Here is an 18,855-nt window from a genome sequence, read left to right as displayed (position 1 = left end):
GGAAAAGAAATCTGTCAATGTGATGCAGAATGTTAAAAGCAGTGACAGTTTTCTAGACTGATGTATTTCCCCTACTGCAAGGTAAGATTACATGTAGTAAACATAGAGTAAATCACTCCAGATAGAGAAAATACTTTTTTTTTTTTAAGGGTAGGTTCTAAATTCTTCCACCATACCCACCACTCTGGATATGGCTCCCGTTATCACTGAACTTCAGCAATAAATCCAAGATCCAAAGTTCCTTTGTCAGTCCTGAGAAGAACTTTCCTGCCTGCCACACAACTCCTGTGAAGAAGTCCTGTATAAATAAGGCCAGGGGTTAACCAGAAGGCACCGTCTTTCCATCTAACGCAACAGTCATACCTAAAAATCAGGTACATTAGCCTCAAACTCTTTAACATTCAAGTCAGCGCTGTACTTAATTACACTGCAGCATAAAACACTCCAACTTGTTTGTTGGTGATCAGAAGTCACTGATTAGATCTCCCGTCAGTTTACATCCCATTATAAGCTGGTCCTCCACCACCTTCGGGCACTACCCAGTTAATGTTCTGACTTGGGTCTTTAATATCACATGTTTTGCAGTGGACGCAGTTCTGAGCATTTATCTGCAGTCTTGATCCTTCTCCTGTTTCCAGAGGGATATATTCATAAACTCCTGCGAAGAGCAGAAGAGAGCTGTCACTCCACTGAGCAGTCTGCCCCGCATGCATGCTCCACTACTTACCAGCAAGCGTAATGAGGGGAGTATGTTACTACGGTGATTCAAGTGCCTTCCTCCATGCTTACTAATTTTGTCATGAAAGTACTACTGACACAGTATATTATTTTAAGACTGCACTTTAACCCTCTCCTAGGAGGACTGGGATAGAACGCTTGAAGTAAGCAGCAGGCCAGTAGGATTCTTCCTCAGGTACTCAGTCTTGTGTCTTGCAAAACCAGCTCAAACACACACTTACGACCTACCTGCTGGACAAAATCTTTGTTCCGGTCCATTGAATACAGCCAAATTCCTGTTCACAGGGATGCTGTCATCTTTGAGAGTTAAATGAGCAGGCTGGTCATGTTCATGGTTTGTACCACTTAGTGCCACAGACGACAGGAGATCAAAACTGATCTTTCCATCGGGCTTTGGGTATTCAATAGGCGTGCAATCCTTGGCTGGCTTGAGCTGAGCAAAATCCGGTCCTAAATATATTTAAATAAGTTTCAGTATAGAATTACTGTAATTTGCAGTTACTCAAGAACAATTTCATTACGCTATTTTAACTTCCCCTGTCATCAGAATGAAGTAGGTGGCCTATGCTACTGCTTTACTGTCTTGGGTTACGTTACATGTAGATAACATGACGAAGTCTGCTTCACTGCCTTACCATCCATTTCTTTTCTACACTTTAAGGCCTTGCCACGTGACCAGATGTGCTCTGGCTTCAGTAAGACCGGAAGAGATGACCAACATTTAATATCTTGTCGCAGGAGATAAAGAAATTACCTGGATGTTTTAATGTCCATGGTTCCATTCCTCTGAGGAGCCAATAAAATATACCTGTGTAGATCATCCCTCCGTACACGCCAAGTATGCTATGGCAGGATGGTCGGATGTTCCTAACGGCATACAGCTCTTTCCAGACCCAGGACTTTTTCAGGTTCTCTTCATACTCTTGCACATCAAGTCCTAAGGCAGTACATTACTTGTTAGGTACCTACAGTACATAAAGACTATGCTTGAAATGAAAATTAATGGCTGAATAAAGGCAATTGGTAGCAGCGAAGGCAGCAAAATGAGACTTTCAGAATAATAAGCTAGATACTAGGCAACATATTTCAGCCTCTCAAAGAGACTGTTTTATTGGCAGTTATCAGCAGATACCTACTGCTTCTCGTAGCCTCTACTAAATGACCTGCAAGCATTAAATTGCCCCACACTCAGCAAAATACAAAAATAACCAGCCAGGTGTCTACACTGGCATCTCTGCGGGAAAACGCTACTGGCTCATGGAATCTAAGAATTGACCGGGAGAGTTTACCTGTGATCTAAGAGCCAGGTTTGTTATTTTAACACCCTGAAATTCAAAAGCTGCTTCTTTACAAGCTACACAACCACAAACATTCTCATTTCAGTAACTATGGCTATGGCCCAATGGATGATGCCAGTGGTACAGAACATTTTTCCTCCCTTTGTAATTGGCAAGTTAATGAGAGATATTTGGCTACAAACTTTTGATTTAAACTCTTCAACTGTATTCTTTACAAATACTAGTCACTGCACACTTGACACATCTACTACAGTGTAGTTAAAGCCAAGTAATTATCTTACAAAAAAAAGTTTTTTCAAATGAAAATTTTCTGAAAATTTTCCTTCACCATTTTCCATTACTGTTGTCTAGGAATAGATGTTCTAAATAGTAAGTTTTAAGCCTAGCCTGTACATGAAAACACGCTAAACCCCGACAGTATCCTAGCAATTAACAGTGAAGAGCAAACCTGAAAAAATCTCACCCCGTTTTGCTTACATTTTATCTGTTCCTTTAAATTTTTTCCCTCTCTGCAGTCTTTCAGTAACACCTTTTGAATCATAAACCAACATATTTGTAGGAACAAATTTAACACATCTGTAGGAATGAAATACATACTGTTCTTGCTTACTTATACAGGAAGCCTAAGCTTACTTTTCAGATGCTTGTTAGAGGCATGTTTTTGTTCTACCACTAGGATCGATACTTAAGAATAACTAAGCAACACTTCACTAATTTCTCCCTTTCTTAAATCATTTAACAGTATAAATAGTAAATAAAATTTGTATTTTTTAACCACCACACTCATTTCATACTGTATTTGCATTTCCAACTAATCCTGCAGACACATTTAGTTACTGCAAAGCTGTTAGTAATTCTACTGAACACAAGGTAACTACAAATCAAAGTACAGTGATCTTACCTATTGTCTTTGATTGGAGATTCTCATTGATTAATTGGCTAAAGATGGCTTCCGAAGCCAACATGCCACTTTTCATCGCGGTATGTGTCCCTTTGATCTTTGGGACATTCATGAGTCCAGGACTGCAGCCAATTAACAACCCACCTGGGAAGGTGAGCTTGGGTATTGACTGAAGAGGAAACAGAAAGAAAGGTGGTTAGTTGGTTCGTTCTTGTTTTTTTAAAGTGAAAATAACATTCTGGAAATGAAACTGGCTTGAGTGTCCTTGACAGTTTTAGATTTGCATGTACACTGTCTAAAAATACACCAGAGTTACTCCACTTGCCCAATGAATTTTGGCATAGTAAGCAAATAAAAATACAGACATTGTACTGGGGCCAAGTATAAAGTAGTGACGAGGCAGTATTTTCCTTACATCCTTTTCTCTAGTTACTTTATCTGCAACAAGACTGTGGTAATGTCACCCACCAGTACTGTTTTCCTCCTTCAGTTTCAAGTGAATTCCCTTTTTTAAGACATTTGTGTTCCAATTTTCCACACAGGAAGTTGTATGCAGCTCATCTCACAGTTTATCGCTCAGCACTTTTCTATGAAACTGTACAGTGTCCTCCCCTTCCCCACCCAGGTCCCACTTATTTTGAAAGTTGCTCAGCAGCCAACAAATATATTTTTGGTGGAAAATCATTGTCCTACCCCCATTCTGCAAGAAGCACAATGTCACTGAATACAGTCAACTCAGAGCTGAAGCAACCAGGTGATTTGCAAACATCAGGTCTGTGGCATTAATACATAATGTTATAGGCACGTATTAAGAGAGTCACTCACCCTCACCCAATGAGATTAAGATTTCAGACAGGGAACATCTTCAAAACGCAGACTAACTGCAGCGTTTGGAGCAGGAAACTGTGATCAAATCCTAGGTCTGAAACTGCTGGGGGATAAGTTCGGAACATAGCCTTCCTCTGAAAGGCTTTAGCAGTGCGTGTCAATCTAGTATCCTGCTTTTATTAAAGATGCCTGAAATATTTTTTTTTTAATAGCCTAAATAATTTGACCCCAAACAAGTAGTTTTACTACATGAAAAATGTTAAAAAAAAAAAATTATCCCTTGGAATTCAAGATAATCTGAAACAAACAATTTCACTTCTTCTGCTTGTTCCATTGTTACCTGTTTACTGTTCACCCAGGGCTGGTTACTTCTGAATATTCACACTGTAGTCACTAAACTCAGTTGTACTACACAGCATTCCCCCTCTGGTTTGGGATATTTGTTTAATCACAGACTTAGCAATTCAGCTCATAGGAAAGGAAATTTAGGCTGAGAACACAACTACAACTTTTAATTTACTTTTCAGTGACCAGAAGCCATAACTTCAGCTACACAAGAGTATTTCAAAGGAAGTAAGTATGTAGGATGCCCCCTCTTTTCACAAGACCTTTGGCTGAAAACAGTTATTCTGTCATATCTATTCAGATGCAATGATGCAGCGCTGACATAGGCATAGGAAGATTTCTTGACTGACTCTTTGAGTTACATAAAAAGATGGTGATCAAGTACTTTTCTTCTGCAACAACCGTTTCACCTAATATGTACACAGTGACAAAACACTCTCAAATTATAAATCAGATTAAAGATCAGTCACATACCACAAAAGGTACACATACGGCACCTTTGTTAGCAATTCTCACTATCAGTACCATGGCAATTGGTGCCTGTTCTCACCATCAACTGAAGGAACACACCCTGCTGGTGGGGCACCCGCCCTCCCTGCCCCTGAGTGACAGGGTGAAATCCTTCCAGCCCTGGGCACTTGGAGAAGCCACCATGCCCTTGGCAGCAAAGAGACAAAACAAGGAGGGTTTGGGGGAGGGAAGAAGGGGAGTCTCCTGCTCCCTGCAGAGTCCTCCCTCCACCCAGCAAAACCCCATGTTCTCCCCTTAGCTCAGCTCAGGGTTGAAGGTCTGCTAAACGAGTCTCAGGTTTGACACTTGCATGTGCCACCAATATCGTTTTCCCCTGATATTCCTAACATACATTGCTCAAGAACAGCAACACCTTTTATTTTTTTTCCACAAAACTCCTGGGTTTTTTGATCAAGTTTTTGATCAAATGGAGAAAAAAAAACAGGTTGCATGCCAATTTCTTAAAATTAAGTGCCTGATTTTTGCAATTTTAATAGACAAAAGAAGCAACAGCTATGTAGATGCAGTCTGTTAAACTCCATCCCCTCCCTCCACATATCCCTAAATGCTGCAAAATCAGGGAAACATCCAAGAGTGCTCTCTCACCAATTTAGCATCACTTATGTTAAAGACTAAAGAACACGGTCATAAGGTTACAACAGACAAAAAAGTTTAGATTGATGGCAACTTTATACACCTATTTGATGCAATACTGCCACCAAAATGAAAACTGGAGCTACAGAATGACTTACATAAGAAAATATTCCTGGACTCAAGTGATGCAAATGAGTCAGACTGCTACAGTTATTAATCAAAGCAACATATAAAAAAAAAAATCTTCCTCTTCGTTTGCAAGATTAGCTATGTGACTCATCAATAAAGCTTTTTTTTTTTAAACTAAAAGTATAAATGGATTTTTCTTAATACGTAAGTGTGACTCCATGATTAACTTGACAATTCTATCTACAGGAAATAAAAAAAAGACCAAAACCCACACTTTTGTATTAGGAATAGTGCAAAGTGAGTGACATGCTGGTTTAAGTCCATTGAAGAAGTATTCCAAAGATTAGGCAGAGATGTTTAAGAGCTGTAGTCCTACTGTCCGTGTAACTTAGCAGAAACAGTATCTGTAAGTGACTTGAAAAATACCATGTTCTTTCAGCCAGTATGTTTCAAGCAGTATAAGGAATGTGCAACTGAAGTCAGGACATGGCTACTTCATCAAAGCCAGACACTGAACAACGACTGTCTGTGAGAGAGAAGCCAGTGTGCAGGCTGGAAGGGGAAGTCCCTCTTGTGTAAAAGCCTAGATTAAACTATCTGGGCATTTTGTCTCTTATCTGTGTTAATAATGGCCCGACAGTGGTTTCTGAAATCAGCTGGTAACACAGTTGTGTTACAACCTGATATGACATATTTCCACTTGAGAGAGGACAAAGTAATCAACCCGCAGTCTGATTAAATGTGTATCACATCCATAATCATCAGGAAGTTGCTTTGTGAACACACGACTCCGACCCAGGCACACACACTGGTGTCAAAACCGAAATCCACAAGACTGAGACAAGAGTTATGCTCTGGCTGAAATTCTGCTTGTACTGCAAAAGCTGCACCAAGCCACGTATATACCCAAGAAGTGGGTCAGAAAAGAAAACGTAGTCAGAGAGCAGTGACCCTACACACAAGGCTGCGCATCATGAACATGCAGGCTAGTTTGAAGTTCCAAACTGAAAGGAGCATCTAGGAGACAGATCCTTGAGTCCAGAACACACAGCCATGTCCGGTGTTTCAAGATTCCCACAGGAGAAGTTAACAGGTTGAAAGGACTTTAGTTGTAAAATATAAATTCGAAACTGTTTCTCCTGCAAGTTGTTCCAACCCTTTCAACTGACCTTAAGTCATGAGGAATGCATTTTTAAAATTTACCCTTTTATAATCCTTAAGGGAAAAAAAATGAGCAAGATACTCCCTCTCCCAAGAAAGAAAAAATCACAGTTGTGCATGAAAGATACCAAGGGTGTCTGTACTTGAGGAGGTGAAGACTGATATGCCAAGCTACATAATGACTTCAGCACCATCACTGACTTAAGGGTCAAGCGTTGGAAAGAAGCTCCCTCTGCTAGGATAAACAACCCATTTGGAAAATACGCTCCCTCCTCCCAAAAACCCAAACCAAACAGATGAGTGGCACTACCCTCTCTTCCCCACAGTTCCAAGCACAAGAAGGAATTACCTGTAACTTCTTTGCTGCTCAACACATTTGATTGCAATATAAACTCTACTTTGCATTTAATTTACAAAGTGATTATGTCAGAAGATTTTTGGTATTACAGAGCTTAAGTCTAGCAAATCTCAACACCCAGTGTACAGCAAGATAATAAAGCTTTTCTGGCCAGCAAAACTTTTGGCCTTATTCATCTTTGTTACAGTTCAGTTGTTTCTCAAGAACATGCAACCTGGATCTACGGCACCGAAACCATGGCTATAGAGATCCCATAGTAAAAAACTGCATTAAAAAGTTACCTGGAAACCACCTTCATTCAATGCTCTGGCACCATACGCAATCCTTGTTCCACCCTCCAAAGTAGGCTGAATGCTAGGATGGTGCTTCCACCTCTGAAACTCCCTAAATGGATTCAGGTAAGGATTTTGATAATCTAAACCAACCTTAAAAAAAAAAAAGGCAACATTAATGAAAATAAAGTATGAAACAGAATTTTGGAAAGAAAACAATCACATATTACCGCATCAACTATTTAAACCTATTTGATACTAAACCAAACTCGGGTTCTTTACTTGGAGAAACCACTGCCAAAAATACATTCCATTAACAAAATCTGAGAATTTGCTGCTGTAAGACTACCTGAAACCTGAAGCATGGAAAATATCTAATTGCACTGTAAACATCTTCCATCTGTCTTTGAAATAAAACAGTGAAATTAAATTAAGCATGGTTTAATGGGCAAGAGAAGCGAGAAAACTTGTTTTAAATTGGTGTTTCAAAATCTCTTTGTCCTACGAAAGCTGGAAGAAGAGGTACACAATTATTTCTAGATAGTTATGTCCTTGTCCTCATATATTTTAAACAGTTCTTCACATCGTTTAGCGGAGTCAATTATCATTTCCAATTAGGTGAGGCATTATAATAAAGCACAGGGGAGCAATGATGAAAGCAGAAAATGGAGGGGAAAGACTTTGCCAACTGGCTGGATGCCTAAGGCCCTTATCTTATGCATTTGAGAATTTGCTCAAAGATATACTCCGCATTTCCCATCTTTAATATACTCTTAAAAGTACTTATGTTGCTGAGTTTTCTCTCTTGAGAAAGGGATTATTTCTTGTTCCAGTAAGCTTTATGTGAGACAACTAGCAAAACATATCCTTAGTCAGCAACAAACAGTACCTCGATTTCTTTGACAGCTCACTGCTCTTAGAGCACTGTTTGCATCTACTTTCCTTGCCATTTTTAAACAATTTTCAAAACACTATAAGAATCAGCTCAGACTGACATAGGTGTAAAGTTCAAAGATAAAAAGGTGCTTTTATGTTCACACAATAGTTGATTTTCTTCTGAGCACTCTCTGTAAGAATCAGAGCTCTCTACCCTTCTGAACATGAACAGAATTTGAATGTCTGCTGTCTGTACTTATTAATTCCAATACTGTAAACCTGCACAGGACAAGTATGCAAGTCTGAGAAAAGCTAACCAGTTTTTTTTTTCAATGTTTCTTACAAAATGGTTAGACAAAAATACAGCTTTCACCCACCCCCCGCCACACATACTCTCTGGAATCCTTCTGAAATTTAGGAGACCAAGGGGTCGCCTCAATCCCAAGCTGCTATGAAGTCCAGACTGTGCCCCTGACACTCCCGACGTCCGTGCGTAAAGCACACGCAGGATAAATGGTGCATGCTTCACTTAGGACTGTTGGTGCTAGAAAAGCATTTCCTACCACTGCTCCTTGCATCACTGGCTGGCAGAACGACACAGGCTCCCTAGTGATCTCAAGGCTTCTGATAACGAGGCAGTAAGAAGGAAGAAGCTGCCTGTCCAGTCCAGAAAGACAGCTCTAGAGAGAGCAGGGTGAAGGGGGGCAAAGACTGGTAAAAAAAAACCGAAGATCTCAGACATGGGAGGGATGCTGCTTGTGGAAGTGCAGAGTGCTTCCACTTCATATGCTCCTCACATGAACTGCGTACACACCTAAGGCTGGCATACGAATGAGGGAAATGAACTCTACAGAAGCACGTGACATTTCCTAACTTGCAGAAGTTTTGCAAGCACAGTCTCGATTAATCATATGGTTTTGGCTTTACCAAAATTTGTTTGCTTTTCAAAAAAATATAAGATTTCTATTTTGTGCTTAATAGAAGACACTGGATTAAAGACAGATTATTATGACAAATTAACCTTCCCTAATAAGGGAATAAGCTCACTTAAGACTAAGAAAGTTCTAAATGTGGTCTGTTGCATCTTCATATTAAAACAATGAAGAGAAATTGCACAAAAACTGAAGACTCAGCAACAACAAGCAAGCATGAGAAAACAACTCACCACAAATCCAAGAGCAACTAAAGGTTCACCCTCATTTAAGTGATAAAGAAAGGATCCTCCATATGTATGTCTGTCTAAAGGCCAGCCTACAGTATGTTCTACTCTTCCTGGTTTCCATTTCTTTTCATCAATAGTCCATAACTGAAATGAAGATGACAAAAATAATTACTTTATATTGCAAACTAAGAGCTTTTCAATAATATAATAAAGACAAACACACAATTAAATATAGAAGAAAATTAATCTGCTGCTATGACCAATGCATAAACTCATACAGCAAAATACCAGGTAATAAGTATACTTTTTTTGATTACCACTTAATATCCTCATACTTTTCTTGAAATGTGGCACATGCAAAATGTGACTGAGACTCCAGAACTACATCCAAAATCTTCAATCAACCACAAGATCCTTGGTATTAGTGACTTCGATAGGTACTTCTGCTAAGGAAGGCAATGCTTACATTGACTTTTCCTTTTAATACATTATTCTTTCGTATGAATCACTGCAATTTCCTCACGAGTTTCTCAAGGTCAGGCCTAGCAGTCTAAGTATTTGCTGTCAAACAGGTTGTCCTCTGCTTTGTCCTACACATCTCAAGGGCTCATCTCACCCATGGTGAATTCACAGGAGCATCTTCATGTTTCCACTAGTGAGTCAATTCTCTGCTCACTTCACAAAACATCTCCTCACCGTGGGGTTATGGGGTAGGTGCAGTCTGATGACAGAGGGTAGCTGACCACCATTAGATCAGCTCAAGCATGGAGGGTACACCCTCATTAATATTTCATCTCAGATTAACGAGCACAGTTTTGGGCGTGACTCCTGATTCATCCCACTTACTGTGCTTTAGTTCACATCGTACAGCAGCCATGGAAGGCATGAACTGGATTCCTTTCACATGAAATTAAGCTGTAAGACAGGCTTCGGAAGCCCATCTGAAGCATTCCAGTCACGAAAGGGTGCTCAGTCCACGGGACTAGATCAGAGCTAGTCAGAAGGAAAAATAAATCTGAAATATGCATATTATGGATATCAGCTCATCAGCACCCACTATTTCACCATACAGATCCATTCCTATTAGACTGTACTATTTGCTAAAGCACATACAGTCTCGTCTGGAAGCAAAGAAACTCTATAGCAAAGCCCTGCTTTAACAACCACCCAGGTATGAGAAATGGTCACTAAGACTATGTCATACATCAGAACATTTACAGCGTGGTTATTCTCTACAGAAGTGTAAACTAGTTAACAAATATTTTGTGGCTGGAAACACATGCTTAAAGTAATAAATAATATGTTATGACTCTTAACATATTCTAAATAATACAGCTCCTTCATGAGTGGTATTTCCTGAGTATAAAGTATTTTAAAAAAGAAATCAGATCCCTATCCCAAAGTTTGAAGACCAGCAAAGGGATTTGAGGGGGGATAAAAAACGTCATCCAGAAGGTGTTTCAGAGACTATGACTCATCATATGGAACACTAATTTTTTTCTCTCTCTCTCTCTCAATATAAAGAAAACCCACAGAAAGCCTTTCCTCCCCTCCTCAGGTACTAAAAATCCCTAAAATGAAGCATAATGAATCCTCTCTCATTTACTAAAAGTAATGAAAACACATTTCACAAATGAACATAATTTGAAATAAACCAAAGAAGTTAACAGGGTGGATTCACAGATGCCTCTAGTTACAGGTATAAGAGAAGCAGCAGCTGAAATAAAACAGTCACAGCATACAGGGAGCATCTTCTCTGGGCACTTTCAGAACAGCAAAGATTCTGGAGTCTAAAAGCGTAACTCCAAAATCGATCATTCTAATGTCTTACACAAATCAGCTTGAAAGCAAACAGAAACTACCTTATAGCTTTCACAGTATTTCCCCTAACTGTTAAAATCATGCAGGTGATACCTCTTTCAGTCCAATGCCATAGCTCTGGGGCTGACAGTTCTCCCTTAGATTGTATTTTTTGTACAGCTGTTTGGCTAGATGTCCATGGCAACCTTCAGCGAAGACTGTGACTTTAGCATGGAGTTCCAAGCCTCTTTCAAAGGTAGCCTGCAGAAGTAGAGCATTTCATCAGCAGTTAGATCTGTGCCACACCAAACTCAGAGAAAAAAAATTGGAGGGCAATAAAGTGATTTTACACTACTTGCGGCACTGCCCAGAACCTATAAACCATTGCAGGCTACAGCTCTAGTCCAGTTGTCTTTTCCATCTAATCATGACACACCCCTGGCAAATCTTGTAAGGGGATTCCAGTAAAGCAGCACTACAGTGAGTTGCCATTTGCTACTGAAAGAGAGAATCTTTTCCAGATGGGAAGATACTTATATCACATCTGGTCACACACATGGTGCAAAGGAACCCTGTGGCAGAACAAAGAAACTTAACCTCAAACTTCACAGTTAAATTTTTTCTCATGAAGTCACAGTACAATAAAAATATTGTCTCCCTCCCCCACACGGAAGAAGCTAGACAGAAACACCAGGTGAGAAAAACCTGCATCATCCCTGCACTCAAAAGAACCCACTCTCTCAGAATAAGGTTATTATACTATTACGCCACTTGCATGTTAAAACATACAGTAAAATTAAACTAAAATTAAGTATCATTATAAAAAAAATCTCTCATCAATTCCAACAATGAGCTCTTGAATAAGACAAGACACATATGAGCATGTCACCTGCATGTGTGAGCGTATTGGGCAAGAGTATTACTGGATTATATCTGCAACGTAAGAATACAAGATTCTAAATATCCATAATGTTGTAGGGGAAAATCCCAATTTTTTAAAAAGAAAAAAAAAAAAAGCGAGCTTGATTTGAGTCAGAAAAGTTGAAAAAGATCATTAAAACAGTTTTGGATTAAGACATCCAGCAGTACCCAACAAAACCATATCAAGGTAAGACAGCATAGGTGCATGAGAAGCTTAAAGCTTTGGTGTTGAATTGTCTCTCAGATGCAATCTGTTTGTAAGCTACTGGTTGGAAACCCTTGAAAAAGGCTGGCATATAAAAATGTTCCCTCTAGTCAGAAATTACCTTTAAACAGGCATTACAAGATTTTGCCAAATGTTTCGTATATTCTTTGAATTTCTGACTTTCAACCTGAAAATTAACTAGTCTTACAAAATAAGAGAACTACAGGGACCTACTACTTGATCTAAAGATTAAAAATAAATACTGTCCAATTTGAAGTAAATTTATGTAAAATAAATCAATTAACTACGACTCCACATTGTAAGTATCAGAAACTGATGAATTTGAAATATTTCGGTGACGTGACAAAGTAGTATTTCAGTTAACATCCTTCCCCAGCATCTACACAGGAATCAACATGCAACTTTTTGCTATGTATTTTCACCACTGGCATTTTTGTTTGATTGGTGCTGACTGCCAGGTGAAACTCTATTTATTAACCACGGTGTATTTGATTAGGCTCTGTATAAACACACTGAAAGTAATCTTGCCTTGAAGGTTATACAAACTACATTTATTTACCTGAACCTTAATACACTGGAGGTATTATCAGCTGACCTCACTGACAGCTAAAACACTGAAACACTCACAAAGTTCCCAGTGGTGGCAAGCTAGTTATGTACACTGGTGAAGTTAATAGACACATTCCACCAGAACAAACGGAGAAAAAAAAAAAGAAAATCTAGGCTTTGAGGATGCCTTAAAGAAAAAAGCTAAAATCATAGTTCCTTCCCACTTGAAACCCAAACCAAAAACCAAAATCGCAGTTAATCTTTATCAGAGCAGCAAGTTGTAGGCATTACTTGTGTCTTGTACTGGAAATAAATGGATACCTGACAATAAGAGCAAGTCTGCCTCCCCAAGGGACAGACAATACTCTACAGGGACAATATGACTTTTCCCTGCCACCCCTTCCTCCTCTATCACCTACATCCTCTTAAACCAAGAATGAGTCTTTTCTTCTCATCCCCTGCCTTAAATGGGAAAAAGAGCCCACACTTACGTTTGTTTGAAACTCTATGGAACTAGTAAGAAACTTTACGAAAGAAAGTAGATCTTAAGAAAAAACTTGTACCCATAATTTCTATAACCAAATAATAATGTGTGAAAGTTGTTCTCAGTTATTCTGAGGTGCCAAACTTTTGCTGTGTATTGCACAGGGAAGCAACACGCCTACCACAGGTTCTGGATTCCATTAAAAATCAGCCAAAGTCCAACACTTAGGGCAGGGAGTCACCTTCTGGATACAGAAATGTGACCACAGCAAAGAGGTAAAAAGATGCTGTGTGTACCCTGCCCCAGCAAGGTAGACAGACTGTCAACAAATGCGACTGCCATTGCAAACATCAAAGAAAACAAATCAGCCAGAAGCACCCGCACTAGTCACGGCTTTCCATTTCACCTTTGCACCTTTTTCCTAGGAGTTCCTGGATTCTTTCCTTTGTTTCTTGATTTCACACATGCCAAAACACCCTTGGAGCATTTCTTTCAAGTCACTCTCAAACAAACCTCCTTTCTGCAAAGGCTTTTTCTACTTATCTCGCAAGTAGCTTACAGTGTTCCAAGACCAGAACCGTCACAGGTTATAGATCCATTCTATGTGCCGAGAGGGAAGAGAGCTACTGATTTTTTTCCCTTTTCTTAGGCTGCAGCAAGACTATTGATGGCAGCAAAGAAGGTATTTCACAAATTTCCATAATTAGACCCCTAGTTACAGGGAAGATAGCTACTTACTTTCGGCGCTCCATCCTTTTGAATGCCTACGTCATTAGTTGCTATCCCTTTCACACTACCGTCTTCATGAAAAAGCACCTTTGGAAACATTTAAACCAACAAACAAACAAAAAAACCCACATTAATGATCTGTCATTTTAATCCATTCATAATAAGTTCTAATGCAGAACTTCTAAGCACTATGCCTTTAGTGGTCAAACTTGAAGATAATGTATTTATTAGCACACTGTATGATCCCCATGCACACTGCTGGATCCAGGTCAGGGAATTTGGACACCGAAGCAGAGTTTTCACAAGACACATCTTTTAAAAGGAATGTCGTGAATGTACAAATAAATTGGGAGTGGAGTGAAGTGGGTTCCAAAACCACTTTTCATATACACACGGGTGTCATTATTACCTCAGCTGCTGCATAGCCTGGGTAAACCTCAACACCCAAAGCTTCTGCTTGTTCACCCAGCCAACTCACAAAGTGGCCCAGGCGCACTATGTAATTTCCATGATTAACCATCGGAAGTCCTAGGCAAAAGAGACACACAAAGCATAGAACACTAAGCAAAATAACAGAAGTTGTACACATCACATGCTGTATCTTTTTCTCTGACTACCTCCACAGTAATGTCATGCATTATCACACCCATCATCCACACAGACACTATCACTGTAAGGATTATGTTCTACATGCACATGCTCTACTACCCTCAATCAAAATGGTTTGATTCAATGAAAAGTTGAAAAAGGCACAGAGAAAGACAACTCTCTACCACTTCACTAAACTTTACCTGGAAGAATTGGCACTGGAATTCTGGATTTCTTTGTTAAAATTCCAAACTTGTCTTCTGTTACAGGAGTATTAAGTGGAGCCTACATAAAAAATGAAAATAGAAACAGTCCTGAGTGTTATGTTTTTCTAGCCAATCCAACAAAACCAGCAACAAATAAATTAAAATCAGACAATTGAATGGGTGGTCAAGTAGAGGTCTGATACAGCACTGTAGGAAGGTATCACAAGAGATAAGATACAGTCATCAGTCAAGAATCAATACAACTATTGTGGTAAAACCATGGAACAGGGCCTTGCAAATCCCTTCTATAGCTTGTACAGAGTCTTGTACTACTCGACAGCTCACTTCCTGCAGCTCCCAGGTGACTGGAAGTCAGATGGTTGTACTGGCAGATGGCAGCTCAGCTCTTGCTATTCTCCCCCCTAAAAGCATCTTAGGCCTCAGTAACACAATTATGACTGCACAAAAATCAGTGTACTATGCCCCATTTCCTACGACTGTGAAGAACTAATGTACAGAAGCAACAAGCCTGACATTGCTAAGAATCAACCATCTTACTGCTTGTGCAGCGGAGCTGGATTCTGCAGAAATGCAGTTAAGTGTAATGCATCCCAGGATGCACCAGACATACGGTGTATACGAAGTAAGACTACCACATGAAAGAGCAAAGGCCACAGCATATCTGTGTAGATTCAGCACTGTTGAACTAGAGGAATCAGACTAAAAAGAAGGTAGGGTTTTTTTTTGTTTCGTGAGATCAACATATTGTAAAATGGTACTAAGTATCAGTGGTACCAAGGCACTAAGTCATAGAATCACAGAATGGTTTGGGTTGGAAGGGACCTTAAAGATCACCTAGTTCCAGCCCCCCCGCCATGGGCAGGGACACCTTCCGATAGACCAGGTTGCTCAAAGCCTCATCCAGCCTGGCCTTGAACACTTCCAGGGATGGGGCATCCACAACTTCTCTGGACCTGTTCCAGTGCCTCACTACCCTCTCCATGGCAAATTTTCTTCTTACATCCAATCTAAATCTATCTTCTTTCAATTTAAACCCATTACCCCTTGTTCTGTCACTACCTGACCTTGTACAAAGTCCCCCCCTAGCTTTCTTGCAATCATACCTGAATGAGTCAGACACGGGAATTCATTACAAGCTAGAGATTCATTTCAATGTTTATATGGTCATACATACCCCCCGCTCCTTCCAGTCCGGAAAGAGTTCTTGTAAGGACCTTGGCTCAAGACAAGCACCAGACAGCGTGTGCGCGCCAATCTGAGAAGCCTTTTCCACCAGACAGACACGTATTTCTTTGCTGTGCTCAGCAGCTAACTGTTTCAGTCGAATAGCTGCAGAAAGACCCGCAGGGCCTGCTCCAACAATGACAACATCAGCTTCCTCTGCAAATCTTTCCATGTTGACACCTTTAATAGAATAAAAAGACAGTAACATAAAACCAATCTCTAATTTCCCTCAGCCTCTCTCTCACTAAACTTAGCTCTGTGATACTGGCTACTGGGTATCCCAGAAGTATTATTTTGCATAAAAGGAAGCTTAATATGCAACGGAATCACCACTTCAGTACTTGAAAGTGTGCAGAAAGACATTGCATCCCAATGTAAAATTAGCTCTTTTTCAGTTTTAAGGAGATATACCCTAAAAACATATACTCAATCTCTGTGCCCCATAAGATGGTATCGTCTCAGAATACTAAACTGAAGAGCCCTGATGGCTAGCTGTGTTACAGACACTCCATGAAACTCGAGGTAAGGGAGAAAGGAAAGAAAAAAGACCCTTAGTCAAACGCATGACTTTATTTTACAATAATTAATAATCAGTGTCTTTTCTGCAATTGAAGACATTAAAATTGCTGAATGTGGAGATCGGAATGCCCATATATATATATATATATTAATCTTATTTTCTCACAAACTCCTCTGATAAGAACAACTGAAAAAATCCAACAGATACAAACCTCACAAAATTAAATCTTGTTTTAGCAGCAAAAGCTGCTTATATATTTTATTTAAATAACTAGGATCAAGTTTAATCTGATCCCATTTTATAGCCCTAAAGACACTCATTGTAAGAGAATAACCACAAAATTTCATTTTGAATATTAGTACTGTATTTAAGACTACGGAATTTCTGTAAAAAGAAAAAAACGGCAACACATCAGTGTCTTTAAAACCGAGCAAAAGTAATAATAACAACAACAATAATAATACTGAAGAAGCTTTTAAAGAATGCATTTTTTCACTTACTGTCCCATCGTTTGTCTTTGTCCCGAGGGTGAATTGTATAATGCGTAGTTATGCGAGGCACAGAGGCAGTAGATGCACATCTTGCGACATGCAGTGATGGAAGGCATTCTCTCTTTATCAGCTTCAGAGCACGAAAACACTGACGTGCTGCGAAAACAGAAACAAATCTGTCAAATCAGTCATTTTCCAAATATTTTGACTTTTCAGAGACACAAGTGGCACAACAAATATGACAGCTCCCCCCACAAAGGCTACCAGGTTATGTGAAGATGAGGAACTCTAACCACGTATTTTTAAAACTTTTTAGTAAGGAACGCACTTGTTTATAAAAAAATATAATAAAAAAATAAAAAGAGTAAAGATGATGCCATTTTCCACACAATACCACTCAATAGACTGGCCAGTCATTTCTGACAGCTGATGTAGGACAACAGGCACATACACAGGTGAAGCACATTTTAGGTTCATATTTCCTTTTGATCTTCAAAAGATTTATTTCAGACTTCATTAAAAGCAACCAAACAACTGTAGAGATAGGACATGCAAATTCATTCCATCTGACATCTCAACTCGTGTTGAGACACAGAGTTTGGGCTACTGATACTAGACAGTCCATCTAAAGTAAATGTCATGGTCCACAATAAAAGCTCAGACTTCAACCCAAGTGTACTTCTTTAGCCAAAGCTAGGAACAGTAGATCCAGCTAATCTTTACCTTTGCTGCAGACACATTAATTGTTGCAAGAACTAGAACTTCTTTTTAAGCAAACAGACCAAATGCAAGTTTAAAATGGTCAAAGTAAGACCGTTCAGAAGGGCTACTACATGTTGCACTCTTGTTCTAATTTTCCTCTTTCACAAAAAAAAAGAGGAAAATACGTGTGACTCAGATAACTGGTATGGTTAGCACCAAAACTAGTTGTAAATAGGAAGTCTGTGAACTAACACACCTTGACAGGTATTTTCCCTTCCTGTCAGTATTCCCTTTCTCTAATTCCAGGGGTGAAGAAGGAGAATATTATATTTAGAGTATTTCTGCAAAACTACACAAGTAAAATCACTGACATCCTATGCCTGAAATGTTTTGTGGAAATGGGCAAGGCCAGCGCAAACATCTTCCATTCTAACTGCACGGTGACAGCCAAGATACGGGTCGCTATACGCAAGGTAATTAAGTGTTATCTATGCTGTTTTCTTAACAGCAACTTTGTATTTAACCAACAGAACATAAACCCTACCACCTCACGACTCTTAATTATCCTTTATCTGCCAGCAGGCAGGTCCTGAGAAGAAGCAATGTATTTTATGAGCATGATAACAACTACACCTATATGTATATATTAAAACATGACACCTTAGTTTTTGAGATGTTTTGATTTAAGCAGAACCGGTGGTGCTATGAATTACACAATACAGTCAAAAACGTCATTTCACACGCACGCAAAAGAAGTGAAATTCAGCTCAGAATATATCTGATAATTACAGAAGCAGGTCCAAACCCTGGGCAGACAGATTCCTCCCAGCGCGTGAGCTGAACTTGTTCTACCACGCTGCGGAGAGCCTGCAGCCTTGGTAACGCGATGTGGTAAGTGCACCCCCTCAGTGCAAGCACCTGCAAGCCTGCAAGCACCCTCCGAGAAGAAACTTCACTCTTAGGCAGCTCTCCAGCACTGCTGTCAGCGTGCTGTTTCTGCGATTACTTCGTCAGAAAGGGCATGCGTGCAAATGCTTTATTTTATCCTTTAAAACTGGAAATACGGCGTGTCGCTCAAAACAGAAGTACACGCTTTACGCACCGCGTTACAGAGCAGGGCAACGCAGGAGCACGACGGTAAGCGCTCAGCACACCCCTGCCCTCCCGCTGGGAGCCCCCTGGGACGGACGGAGGCCGCTGGGACAGGGGGAGTTCCGGCCCT

At 39.8% G+C, this 18,855-nt stretch overlaps 1 protein-coding gene across 2 annotated transcripts; it reads right to left on the bottom strand.

Annotated features, from left to right (window-relative positions):
• Positions 1 to 257: 257 nt before the first annotated feature.
• On the bottom strand, positions 258 to 17,082 carry ETFDH (electron-transferring-flavoprotein dehydrogenase). Of its 2 annotated transcripts, XM_010156440.1 has the most exons (12): positions 16,941 to 17,082; positions 15,871 to 16,100; positions 14,673 to 14,754; positions 14,291 to 14,409; positions 13,891 to 13,968; positions 11,087 to 11,233; positions 9,176 to 9,316; positions 7,144 to 7,287; positions 2,938 to 3,106; positions 1,493 to 1,675; positions 967 to 1,188; positions 258 to 658 (listed from the first exon to the last, which is right to left on the bottom strand). In XM_010156440.1, exons 2-12 carry the CDS (start codon positions 16,090 to 16,092, stop codon positions 495 to 497), a joined length of 1,671 nt encoding a protein of 556 aa, XP_010154742.1. In that variant the 5' UTR covers positions 16,093 to 16,100; positions 16,941 to 17,082; the 3' UTR covers positions 258 to 494. The 2 variants fall into 2 exon arrangements, with proteins under 2 accessions (XP_010154742.1, XP_010154741.1); XM_010156439.1 differs by lacking the exon at positions 16,941 to 17,082 and having other exon boundaries at positions 15,871 to 16,128.
• Positions 17,083 to 18,855: the final 1,773 nt, after the last annotated feature.

This window comes from Eurypyga helias, unplaced genomic scaffold, assembly GCF_000690775.1.
Source record: "Eurypyga helias isolate BGI_N326 unplaced genomic scaffold, ASM69077v1 scaffold48687, whole genome shotgun sequence".
Lineage (NCBI taxonomy): Eukaryota > Metazoa > Chordata > Aves > Eurypygiformes > Eurypygidae > Eurypyga > Eurypyga helias.
The sequence above is the reverse complement of the archived record's forward strand: the minus strand, read 5'-3'. Positions and strand labels throughout refer to the sequence as shown.

What these genes read in the sequence shown, in the direction of transcription:
- ETFDH (XM_010156439.1), bottom strand. Translation starts at nt 16,128, where the DNA reads ATGTTACTGTCTTTTTATTCTATTAAAGGTGTCAACATGGAAAGATTT. An exon ending in TCCAGTGCCAATTCTTCCAG is followed by an intron (nt 14,410 to 14,672) that starts GTAAAGTTTAGT and finishes TCTTTTGCCTAG; the next exon opens with GACTTCCGATGGTTAATCAT. An exon ending in ACAAAGATTTTGTCCAGCAG is followed by an intron (nt 659 to 966) that starts GTAGGTCGTAAG and finishes TGCTCTTCGCAG; the next exon opens with GAGTTTATGAATATATCCCT.